Raw genomic sequence first — 12,835 nt, 5'->3', positions numbered from 1 at the left:
ATCATCAAAATTAAACGAAATAAACATTTGAAATATATCAGTTTGTATGTAATGTATGAATATAATATACAAGTTTCACTTTTTAAATGGAATTACTGAAATCAATCTACTTTTTCATGATATTCTAATTTTATGACCAGCACCTGTATATTAGTGAAGAGGGCCTCACTGGGTCTTAAGCTTTGGCCTCTAAATTCCCTGGGAAGCAAGTGAATTTATGTGGTTTTGTTTGTTCGTGTGCAGATATGGTGGGGAGGTGCTGATGGAGAGGTTAGTCTTTGCAACCTTGATGTGTCCTGCTGAGCAGCAAAGTCAGAGGAGAGATGGGGGTGCTGGAGAGTGCTGATGCTTATGCTGTGTGTGCGTATCTTTGTGTGTTGCATGTTTTTATGGTCCATTTTAAGTGGTGACTCACAATTCTCTCAATGAAATTGGCATTTCGAAGACTGAGGTTTGACCAAAGTGCTCTCGTGTTGACCACCTCGTGTATCTCGCATTGATGGCTTCATGCTTGCCAAGACAATTGGTAAAAAAAACAACAAAAAAAAACAAATCTTGGCCAAATCAGTGACGTTTGGGTCTGTGCCATAGATACCTAGCGTCTGTGCGATGCCCTCGGGATAAATCTTTTGTAGCCTGAAAGTAATGTTACTTTTATGAGACCTTTGTCCTATAAAAGTTTCATGACTGCCTGCTGCCTCACTCAGTCAGATGTGCTGCCACTGATGCATTCACTTGCACTAGTAAGACAAACAACAGAATTAAGAAAGAGTAATGTTATGGTCTATTACAAGCCAAATACAGGCTGGGAGATGTAGAACTGTTACTAATACTGATATACTGCCTTTACTTCCAAAAACCTGTGAGTTGGTACATGTGACCACTTTATTTGACCTTTTAAAAGCAGTCCTATTTTTTAAATCGATGCTTGTATTTCAAGAAAACTATGACTTGCCATTGGGATTATCCCTCCAACTCGTTTCTTCCCAATGGCGCAATAGTGATTTCCTCAAATCGTCCCCCCTACGGTTTTATTAAGATTAATGGCCCCAAGAGTTTCACTTTAGTGCCACAAGAGTATCATAAGAGTTTAAGTACTAGTACATACACAAACTTACAATTCACACAATGTTGTATAGGTAGTTGGATGGGCCTCTGTGATGATTAAAGCAGATGTTTGGATTGGCTCTTTCAGTCATGTTGTTCCAAAGACCCTAGGTCCCGTAGCCATTCCCGCTCTGCTGGGCCTGGCTGGATGTCCTATCTATCTCCCCTCTGTGTTGCTTTCTTTCTCTGGAGCATTTTGAAAACAACGCTTAGTTGTCGTAATTCACACAGGGAGGGCATTAGTTCACGTTTGAGGGTTTTCAGGCGTATTATCAGGTGTAGTGGAAGGCAGCCCTGTGAGGGCACAGTTCTGTGTTTATAGACACTCAGCTGCTTTTTCTTCCATCAAATATATTTAGAAGTACAACACATAATAGTTTGGCACATTTTTTTGTGACTCTATTCATGACGTTTTCGTGTGCCCACGTTTTAAACTGTGTTTGTACATGCTGCTGTGGCCTGATGCCAATTTTTAAGGTGCCCTTGCAAAAGAATGCAACGAATTTCTCCGCGCTGGTGGGAGGAGGGGTTCGAACTGTTCTGTCTGTCACTTAAAAATCTGATTTACCGAAGTGCAGCCGTCTGCAACTCCCAATTTGCTGCTCACTTTCTCTGTAGCTCCTTCACTTGTGGACTTTCTTCTTCTTCCTCAAGCCCTTGGTCCCAGTGTGTCTCTTTGACCGGCGCAGTAGGGGAGAGAAACGGCGCTGAAAGTCTGAAGAAGATGGATGGAGAGACCGAAGGAGTGTGAAAGAGAGAGATAGTGACTGTAATGGGGGTTTATGGTCTGGGTTTCATTAGGACGAGGTGGGGCTGCTGTGTGTTGCATGAATTGATGGGACGACTGTTCACAAGGACACCTTTGGGTTAAAGGTTGAGTAAAAACTACAGAGAAGTGTATTTCTTATGTTTTATGAAAGAAACTTCTCAAACCCCCACTTTATAGACTATAAATTGTGAAGGAAATTACTTTTCTTCTAATCATTTAGGGAGTCTGTGGCCAAACCTGTTAAAATATGCTATTTCTTTTAGCTAAAATAAACATACCTTTGATTTAATTTAAAGGATTTTAATTATTTGTATAAAGAAAAACTACTATCATACTATCAAAGGTCAGAACCTGTAGTTCTACCGAAGACGGCATCAGACGCCTGAGGTATACAGGAAGCAGACGTGTTCAAAGTAGAAATTCGACTTTCATTATTTCTTCCATGGAAAAACCCACTCTATTTCTGTTAATGTGCTGCCACTGTCACTGTCTCCGCTGCTTTCCCCACCTGCGCAACAACAAAAAAAAAAAGCTACTGAACAAAGTAACAGGTTTGGACTTGTTCTGTTAAGATAGCTGAAACTCATTCTGGGATTGGGTTTTGTGGGCAAAATCGTTTATTACTGTTGAACCTCTCCAAACATAATCAACTCAAACATAAATATTATTCCAGCAAATATTTGGGCAATCGTTGTCCAGTATGGAAAATTTATGAACACAGCGTAGCACTATATATTGGTCACATTACCTAAATCTACTTAATAGTATATGACATCAAAGTGTGAATTAGTGAGGACATTTCGCTTAAAATACATTAAAGAATATATTAGGAAGTTTTTCTGGTTACTTTGTCTCAACACTTTTTGTTTTGTTTGTATCGAGCAGGAAAACTGCACGTATTGCTGAGCCATTGTGTGTCCCTTTCATGCTTTGTAGTACCTTCTTTGGTCGCTTTATTGCCCCGTGTTTTTGTGTGTGTGTGTTCACATAAGCCGCAGCATGTGTGACGGCAGGCAGGGCAGTCTGTGGCCGCAGGGCACATGTTACTTGTTTAGTTTGGTTTTCATCAACTCCCCTCTGTGTTCTGTTGTTTATTCTCCCCCACTTCTTTTTTCCTTTGCCTTCTTTCTTATCTTTTTATCTTCCCTTTGTCTCTTGAGTTCCTTTGCTGCTCTCTGAAATAGCTAATGCTTGTTTAAACATCAGCTTTTTTAATTCCAGGTTTGTTTCATGACTCTGGCTTGTCTTTTGAGTCCCGTTTCTTTAATGTTGGGGGGAAAACGCCGTGTGGAAATTCCCTCTTTGATGGCTTAGCCACAGATCGAATTGTTTCACAGTATCGTTGCGGAGTCTCTTATTTTTCACTTGATTACCACGGTCAGGTCGAGTTGAAATCTTAAATTTGAGTAACTGTTCCCTTTTCTTTTCTTTAGAAGAGCAAACTACAGTTCTCAGTACAAGACATTGCTGGTCTTAAGACCAAAAAAAAAGGCCAACAAAAAAAACAAAACAGCTGTGACATTTGTAAACCAAACATATTTGTCTAATGGTTCTGACTTCTTTCCTCCTCGTTAAAATTTTCATTGGGATTACGTGTTTAGTTGCATACAAAGAGCTGACCAATAAAAACAGTAATTTTCCCATTTGCTTCTCCACCAAATGATTTTAGCAGTAGAAAGAGAAAAGACAGAGCACTTATTCTCATTTTTTAAATATATTTTGTGTGTGTTTGTCTGCACCATTCGTAAAATGTTTCACAAATCACTGAGAAAATTTAATTAAACATTCATAAAGTAACGAATGGATTGAAATCTACAACTGATTAACATTTAGAGTCAACCCAATTCAAGATAGTTGCCACAGCTAATCGACCTTAGGCTACACAAAAATGGCAGTAACTCAGCTAGTTTTACAAATATTGAGCTAGAATTTGGTGTGTTAGTAGCTGAGTCATTAAAAACATCTACTTCAAGCGCTAACAGATTATACAAGATTTGCAACATAGAATGAGATTTGTAATGTTATTTTCAAGGTCTGAACAAAACTGAAGGTTATCTTAGTCTAAAACATTAGCATTAAAGGCAGTGGGCATTGTACATACCTTCAATGAGTTCTAGGTCTTTAATTGTCTGTTTATTACTGCACAGAAGTGATCATGGTTGTCGTACTGCTTGTGTTTCTTTTTCAGCGGCAGAATGTGTCTCTTCAGCCTTTGCCCAGGATAGAGGAAGTGCTGTACCACTACAAACCCCTTCAGATTGAAACCTACGGGCCTCCTGTGCCTGAACTGGAGCACCTGGGCAGATTTGGGTAAAAATTTATTTATTCAGTCTTTTTTTACATCAGTACTTCATCCAGGAAGTGGGTCATGTTGATTTAATTTGACATGTTTTATACGTGCACTTTAATATTTTAAAGATGTCCTTTTTACGTCACATGAAAAGTGACAAAGTTTTAATTTTCCATGACACTGAGTCACATTCTTGCCTCAGACATTAGTTTAATCAAGGCTTCTTGTTAATAAGGAGACTCTGGTCAGATATTAAGAAAACAAATCTACTTTGTCAAATTAGCTGCTTCTACATTTGCAGCTTGCTGGGATTCTGATCATAATGCACTGATGTGAGGTTCTGCTTCTCTGCAGAAATGCTGTGTGTCTCTCACAGGAAAGTAAATATCGTTTGTTTCTACATCTTCTTCTAGGCACTAAAAATACGTGTATCTAAAACGATGTGAACAGTCGTTCCAAACAGTGATCCAACAAATGCTGCTCTTACACATAATTGTGTATTGATTCAGTGTGTGGTGAGTGGTCCACAGTTATATAGCATCTTTTTAAATGTCATATGTAGGTTCTCGAAAGCGTGTGTTTTTCACTCTCCTGCTCACACACTCGTCCAGTGCTTTCTGTTATTTATTTGCACTCAGTTTTGACTGTTTCTAGTCTTATTCTACCCCAAGAAAGGCAGTCTGAAAAGACGTGCAAAATACAATATATTTGAAGTTACACGTCCACAGTGAGTGACAAAAACCTGCTTTAAGTCCAACACTCACTTTGAACTTTTATTTTTGATAAAAGTGAGAAAAGAAATGATGGAAGCTTGTCTAGATGAAAAAGGTAATGCAGCGATTGTTAAATCCTCTAATCTTGTTCAATAACCTCTTATCAAATGCTAAACATATATACATACTTCAAAGTATATGCCTTGTTTGCCATTTTGAAATTCATTGCATACAGTTTGAGTAAACGTGGTAAAATATCTTACAACTGTTTAGATATATTCACAACAAATCAGAAGCACAAATGAGCGTAACATCTACAGATTAAATATGAAGAGAGGGTCACCACTCTGGAAAATAGTTCCCCAACTTTAGTTCAGTGTAAAAAGCTTGTTTCTGTATTTGTAAATGGAAATCAGTACCATGCAAAGTCAAACTGGAAAAACATTTCATTTTCTAAACTAAATCTGTTGATTTCTTCGGCCCCTTAAAGTGTACAGTTTTGTCAAAAAAAGGGTACGAGGCTTGTTTCTGTCAAATAAAACGAAATTTAAAAATTGCTTTTTTTATTTAGTCAAAATCAAATATATTTCTCTGACATGTTGCTTTTGTTCTGTTTTAAAATAAGTACAAGATTGAGTTTATTTGAAAATCGTGGCGTTTTGTTTTTACCAACTTGTTTCCCAGGATTCGAACCTTTTTGGAAACACTGCTTGTGAAGAACGATCAGTAACGTGTTCATTTTTTCCTAATGAGTCATTTGGATGTTCCTGGAAAACATTCTGTCGTTTTTAAAGAAGGAGACAAAAGATGAAATAGTCCCATTAAAGGTTTGAAAGAGAATATTACTTGAAAAGTTATCTGACCTTCAGTGATTTATAGGAGCAGTGAACTTCAAGTAATGACTGGTACCAGATTAAACATAATGAAGTACAAGATTTTTTATGAACCTTCTAGTTATGAGGCTTGGCAATGTTTTTTTTTTTTTCAGGATGTGTTGTTAGAGAGCTGCTCAGATCGTGCGCTGCTTGTTAGGCCTGGCTCATTTCACTTTACTCTCCTCTGATTAACAGAGAAAAGAAAAATATGGGGGAGGAGGTCTGGTAGGGAGAGAGGGAGTAACAACCATCACCCTGCCACAAGCCGCCACGATGCATCTGCAGGAGCGTCCATTAACACACACAGGAAGTGCTTTCCCCGACGGCCCCTTTGGGCCAATCAATCCAGGACGCCATTGGTTCAGTCCTCACTGAGTGTAAGCCATCTATCAGACAACCCAGCGCCCAGCCGTCTGCAGTTCAGCTGCCTGGCACTACAGCCTGCCCACACACTGAGCACGGCCGGCCTTTATTAGGTGACGGAAGCAAAACGAGGCAAAGTTTTTCTTATTTGGAGCTCTGCTTCATCCGGACAGAAAGATATTTAGGATCAGGCTTTTCTTTAATTCTTTATTATTCTGATAAGCATTTTATTGACTTGTTGTGCAGTCAAATTTACAAAACTGTCTTGGATAGCACCTGCTTCAGGTAAAACATTTCAGGAGAGTTTAAGCTGAATTACTGACACTTACTTACATTATGTATTCAGCGAAGTGCTGAGGTTCTGCTTTCTTTCGGCCCAGCTAATCAATATGCAGATGAAACACATCTCACAATTTTGCCGCATGCTGAAGCTTAAAGGAGGGAAGAAAAGAAGAGGGTGGTGGGGGGGCCCGTGTCAGCAGTTCAGGGGTCCAGAAGGACCACTGCTGGAGAGGAAGGACTCTGCCACAGAGATAAATGAGGCTCTGTTCAGTGAGGAACACCAATCCCTTTGGTGCAGGCTGCAGGCAGCGACACAGACAGGCTAGTTCAGACAAACCACAAGTCCCAAGATGCAATGTGCTGTTAAATAAAAGCAAGGAATATTGCTGACACTTTTGCACTCTTAGCAGATTTTGAATCTGCTATCTTTGAGGCTTTGTGATAGACAATCAAGGTAGCATGCAGACTTGCACTTAGCCACTTCCGTCTGTATATTTTGTGTCAAATACAGCCATTTTCACATTTCTTATTGCAGTGTCAGCACTTTGGCTGCCATGAAACGTATGTGATGTTCTCAAGTGTGTGTGCTGAAGAGTGAGTATGCAGACATTGTCCAGATATTAAACAGTGTGTTTGACTCTAGCTCCATTTCTGTGACCTGTGAAGGAAATATGGTTGAACTTGTGTGGAGGTATGGATGCGCCTCAGTGTGGATGAGGTGCAAGGGGCTGTGAGGGGGCAAGTACTTATTTTAAAACATGGCTGTTTGTCTTGGTCAAGGCCTACTGTGACAGCAGCACCACTGGTGATTTGTCTTGGACACAGCCATCATGTGAGAGTGGAGCGTTGAGCTCACACGCCCCCACCCTGGTGGCCCCTGGGCCTCTGGGGCTTGTCCACTGCACAGGACGTCCAGTCAACACAGGACTGACTGGAGCCTTGGGTTTTTTTTCTTGTCTTTTTGCTCTTTTCTTCTGCTACCTTCTTCCTCTGTCTTAGTGCCTGTGTCTTTTTTGTGTTTCTTGTCCCTTTGCCCCCCAAAAAACCGCAGGAGTTCTCCACGGCTGCCAGGAAAAAGAAAGGCCACACCTCTTTCACTGTCTGTACCTGAATAAATATGGGCTGAGCAGAGCTCTTATATTAAAGACAGCTGCCTCAATACTGGAGGAGCGTAAAGGCTGCACGTTCAGGCATCGGGGGCCTCCAAAAGTGCCCATTCAGCTTCCAGCATCTACTCCCTTCTCACACTTACACATCCAAAGGCTCTCCTGATGTGCATAGGTGTGTATGATTTGCGGCGAAGGATATGACCCCAACTGTGGGAGGTTTCAATAGTGGCGGTACAGTGCTGCCTATCTCATGGACTGGAGCACACCCAGAACTGTGCGTGAGCCGTAAGAATTATGAGCATGCTGCAAATGTAACACTGCAGCCTGTACTCCAAATGCCCTTCCATGGTTCCTTGCTTTTATGTTGAACAGTAAAAGCCTTTAATAAACAAAATCAAAGCAGAAGTAAATAGTGCGTCGGAGACACAAGCAGAAACACATGATGTTTACATTCACATAACTTATATGAATCTCGGCACATGGCACCTAGATGCCGTAGCGGTAGCTGTTGAACTGCTGGCGCCTCACGCTGACCCCACACCAGCTGAAGCTCATAACCTGAGCAAAAGTGCATACATCAAAATACTTAACGCTTCAAAGTCATGCCCTCTTCATAAATAAAATAAATCTGCTAATGTGGACAAGCAGAATTTAAAAAAGGCCTCATTTTTGTTTGTGTTTAGATTAACATCTGGATCTGAGTCTGTTTCTTTTACCAGAATACTTTTGAAGCTCTGACTGTGTAGGCGATGAAAGACTGACTGGGATCTTGGACAAGGACAAATCATAAGGGGGGGGGATAGGGGAAAGAGAAATTGGTTGTGGAGCGTTGAAAAATTTGACTCAAACCTCAAGTGCTGACAATAAAAGCTGGCCAGAACAGTTGTTTGTGTTGGCACACGTTGCCCTGAAATTAGCCCATCTCTCTCTGACAGAGCCTGCTCAGTGCACTTCGCCAAATGCCAGTGTGTATAATATTTTGAAGTTTTGCCTCCTCCTCCCCCACTCTGCATTGCTTTCTATAATTGGTGGAAAAAGTGAGGTTTTCTTTTTTTCTTTTTTTTCTTTTTTTTTTCTGTTGGGAGTGCTTGTCAGGGATCCGTCTCTTGTCGGTGGGGTGAAGGGGAGCAGCTGAATGAAAGAGTGTTTAGTCTGGAGCTTCTCTCTCGGGGATGCGCTTCTATTTACAAGGAAGTAGTCCTGAGAGGACTTTCTCTCACTAAGTCACTATCTGAGGAGTTAAATAGTCATGTGTAGTTTGCTGTGACAAACATTCACGGACACAAATGATAAGCAGTCATTTTTCTCCCCACAAAATTGCCCCTAACTCTTTAAAGTAAGTAAATAGGCTCATCGACACAAAAGTAATACATAAATCACTCGTGCACACACATATAGACTAGCTATGTTTAACATGTACTTAAATACGCCTGCTCACTATTCTGGTTGGAAGCCAGAGGTTAATGGGTCTCTGAGTGATTCTCTCCTCCTCTCTGTGTTCTTTAGCTTTCCACGCATCCCTTAGAGCCTGCGTGTTTATTTGAACTGCATCTGTTTGTTTGTTTGTGTGTTGATTTATGCTGCATGTTAAGTGCTTTGGTCGAAAGGAGGAATCCAGGATTAGTCAGTGATGCCATCACAGCCCTCAAGTTCCTGGCAGCTAGCTTTGCTAGCCTCTTCCTGCCTGGTTGGCGTCTCTCCAAGTTTTTTTTTTCTTCAGGTTTCGGCGTCGTTGGCCAAAAGCACAACCAGTGACCCTGGATTTGGCTCTGGGACACAGCAGGACCACAAAACATGGTTTAGAGAGCACTGTTGAATCCATTCCTGCCATCGCTAAATTAGAGTTTACAAGATTTAAATAGCATACAAGTCATTCTTTCCTCCCTCGGCTCTCTCTGTGATGAATATGCAAGTCAGTCATGATATTCATCTTTTTCTGGCAATATGCAGCGTGCAGCCAACAGAATCTCCAGAAACGTCCATGAATAGCTTTTCCATGTACTTGAGGTTCTCTGATCCCTGCAAGGCACACATCCATCTGATGGGCAGGATTGGTCTGGAGGGGCAGTTGGGGTCAGAGGTCACTGACCATGAAGGACCTTAGGCAAAGCAGCAGGATGTCAGAGTGCTGGGGCTGACAGGAGCAGAGTGATGGCACCTCAGAGAGACGAGTCTCGTATTGTGGGCCGCAAATAGTTGTGCAGTCTCGCACACAAACACGGCTTTGATGCTTAAGTTATGAGCTGGAGATTGAGGCGCCGGTTAGCATGACCTCAGGTGAACCTTTTCAAGAGCAGTGCTCTTTGATCTGATTTCACGGCATTGGATAATGTGTCAGAACACATATTTTATCTCTGTTTTCACCTATTAAAATATTTAGTAATGTTGATAAAAAAGCACAATTTATACAAAGTTGTTTCTTGCGTACAATAGAATGTTTCCTCAGATACTCTGGGATTGGCACCAGGACCAAGACCTACAGCTGAACTTGGTTTTCTCAGATATCCAGTATCTTTCATTCTTCCATGCTACACACGTGTTACACGTGCCTCTGTCTTGTATTACTGTACAGCCAGTAACTATAGACATCACGGCAGTGCTTCACCAACCATTTAAGTGCCTCCATTGCTGACATCTAAAGGCTTGACTGGAGTCACAGGGCACACAGATTTAAAATTTGCATAGCCAAAAGAGAGTGCAGGCTCTATAAAAATGTGGAGGCTTGAGGCCAGCGATTTGACTTGCAAACCTGTCTGTGTCAACAGGATGCCCCGTCCTCATACGCAGCACAAGTCACTACCTTATGTAGATGCTCGGTTTCTTGCAGTATGGAGGCTTTTTTTCCTCTTTGTTTCCACAGAAACTATTCCAGAAACGGAGCAGAGCGTGGCCACCATCTGATTCTCCACCAGCCAACACCCAGGCCATTATCCCGTCTGTCTCAGTAAACAGACCATTAACAGACAGGGCTGGTGGAGGCCACATCACTATTGTTTTCCCTCCCATAGATCTGTGCAAATATTGATCTTCTCTTGAAGTATGAGTCAAAATAAGCTCGCTCTGTAGTTGACTAGAAGCTTTTTACTTCTGGGTGAGTCATTTCTGACCCAAAGAGCGAGCAGGAAGCAGAGGGAGAATTACAGATTGACAGAATGGGGGGCGCACACGTTTCATCTGTACTCTGGCCGTCTGAGAAAGTTCTGCTTTTGTTGTTTTTGTTTTTCCTCCATGGGCTGTGTATCAGTTTGCCTTAGAGATGTGCCCAGTCCAGACCAAACCAGGTGAATGGCAACAAAGAAAACAGAAGGTGGTGGGGCAGCGCCAGAGATAACAGTCTGTCTTGTGTTCAGATTTCTTACCATCACGTTGTAGAGGCAGCAGGGTTAACATACAGTGGAGGATGAAGTGATTTGTGCCGACTATTTTAACACGTCGATCTGTGTAGAATTTTGTATTTAGGCTTGCTTGCTTTGATTGTAACATAACTAAGTGCACTCTGTTCTCAGTTTGTGTCGGTCATTCCCACAAACACAAACAGACTGGAACTTTGTCCATCTCTCCTGTTTTATCCCCCTTCCTCCTCCTCCCGGGGGCCAAAGAGCCCAGATAAATACAGAGGGATTAGACGGCTCATTTTCCTCTCTTAATAGCTTAAGAAACAAAACAAACTCCTGTCATGAGGGCAGAAGCCATGGGGACCTGCCTCAGCTCACCTCAGGGTAGGACGCTACTTCTCAGGATTTTTGGCCCTCATTGTGTTTTACCTTTCACTACCTTTTGTTGTGCTCCACTCCTCCTTTCTTTACGCTTTTCCATTTTTCTCCCTAATTGAAATTATCTTTGCCTTTCCCCAGTGCTTCAGATGCTTTAGTAACTGATATCTGCAGAGGCGAATCCCCCCTGGGAAAAGTCTTTTCTTCCTCCGTGTATCAGCGATCTGTTCCCTGAATGTTGCATCTCACTGTCAAGGCTCCTTTGCGCTTTATGCACCTCTGTGTGTGTGTGTGTGTATGGGTGTGCCTCGTGCTAGTAGCCATTCACCGGACAGCATATGTTCTTCTATTGTTTACGGCCCCATTTGGTGAACGAAGACACTGATGTCATGTAATTATCTTCCCTTTTTTTTCAACTTTTTTCAATGTTTGCCTCCCTTCTCCTCCTCCTAATATTTCCAGGAGGCAGAGTTATCAGGTGGCAGCACAGCAGATGAAAGAAGGATGCTCTGCTTGTCAGGTGGTTAGAGGGTTGTGTGACGCCTTGAGGTAGCTGTGATTAGACATCAGCCATGGCTTTGTCAGTCAGCCAGCCTCTACTGCCCCCATCAGGCTAGACGAGTGAGGTGCATGGCAAAGACACAAAAGCTTTGACCGAGTGATGACAGGTGATCCTTGGACCAGGAAGGAACAAAACACCTTTATCACAGTCACATCTACAGTCCTGGCTTTTATACACAATACAAGCACACCTCTTAATTATCACTGACACCAACGCACTGCCTATTAGAGGCCAGCTTGTAGATTCTCAGGCACTCCACGTGAGAATGTTTTTCTGTGAGTGTTAATGTCAAGTATCACCCCACACTTCTGTTAACACTCTAAACATGTTCTCTCCTTAAGTAAGAAAGTGTTAGCAGTGCTCACCTCCCTCCTCTGCTCTCTTTTGGGATGCAGAGAGGCAGACTCGGCCTGTCAGTAGTGATGATAAGAAACATGATAATGGACAAGCGGTTTGTAGGCTTGTGAGGAGATGATGTAACCACACTGAGCCCCCTCTCAAGCACACTCACAGAGTACAACTTGAGATAATCTGCTGGACAGTGAGCAGACTGATGGCTGAGGATCTATCTCACACACTTGCATGTCCCAAAGGAAACAGCATTCAATGGAAAAGAGTGTGACCTTTGACCTGTAGTGGTGAAAGACTGCTGTTGACAGATATAGTATACCTGTGAGAGTTTTTCGTGTTTGGCTTGTCTGCGGGGGGTTTTGTTTCTGGATCGCAGCTTCTCTGCTGGCAAAATTCTGCTCCGTCGGCTCTCCTCTGGTATCGTTATGAACGGCTCTGCCCCTAGATAAACATGTATGCACACAAGTGAATTGTGTAGATACACACGTGGGGGTGCGTAAGCACACATAGCCCATCCAAACAGTGAACTCAGTGTGCTGTGTCTCTCACAGGGGTACATTTTCTCCCAGGGCAGAGTGTATGAAGGAGGGGCAGATGGAGTGGCAGTGCTGCGAGTGAAACCGGAGCTGCCTGAGGAATGCAGGGGGTGTTCGAGGTGGACCGGAGTGGAGTTTAGTGGGTGAGGGAGGGGGGGGGGGGGG

The 12,835-nt window shown here is 42.4% G+C and overlaps 1 protein-coding gene across 1 annotated transcript in view; it reads left to right on the top strand.

Moving 5' to 3' along the window:
* Positions 1-12,835, top strand: part of mnat1 (MNAT1 component of CDK activating kinase) — a 31,810-nt gene that overhangs the window by 15,079 nt on the left and 3,896 nt on the right. The window contains exon 7 of the mRNA XM_025006174.2: positions 4,065-4,186. Coding sequence (XP_024861942.1) covers positions 4,065-4,186 — 122 coding nt within the window. The remainder of the gene's footprint in view (positions 1-4,064; positions 4,187-12,835) is intronic.

The sequence above is a fragment of the Kryptolebias marmoratus genome, linkage group LG10 (genome assembly GCF_001649575.2).
Source record: "Kryptolebias marmoratus isolate JLee-2015 linkage group LG10, ASM164957v2, whole genome shotgun sequence".
Classification (NCBI taxonomy): domain Eukaryota; kingdom Metazoa; phylum Chordata; class Actinopteri; order Cyprinodontiformes; family Rivulidae; genus Kryptolebias; species Kryptolebias marmoratus.
This window is presented reverse-complemented; position numbering and strand designations above follow the sequence as displayed.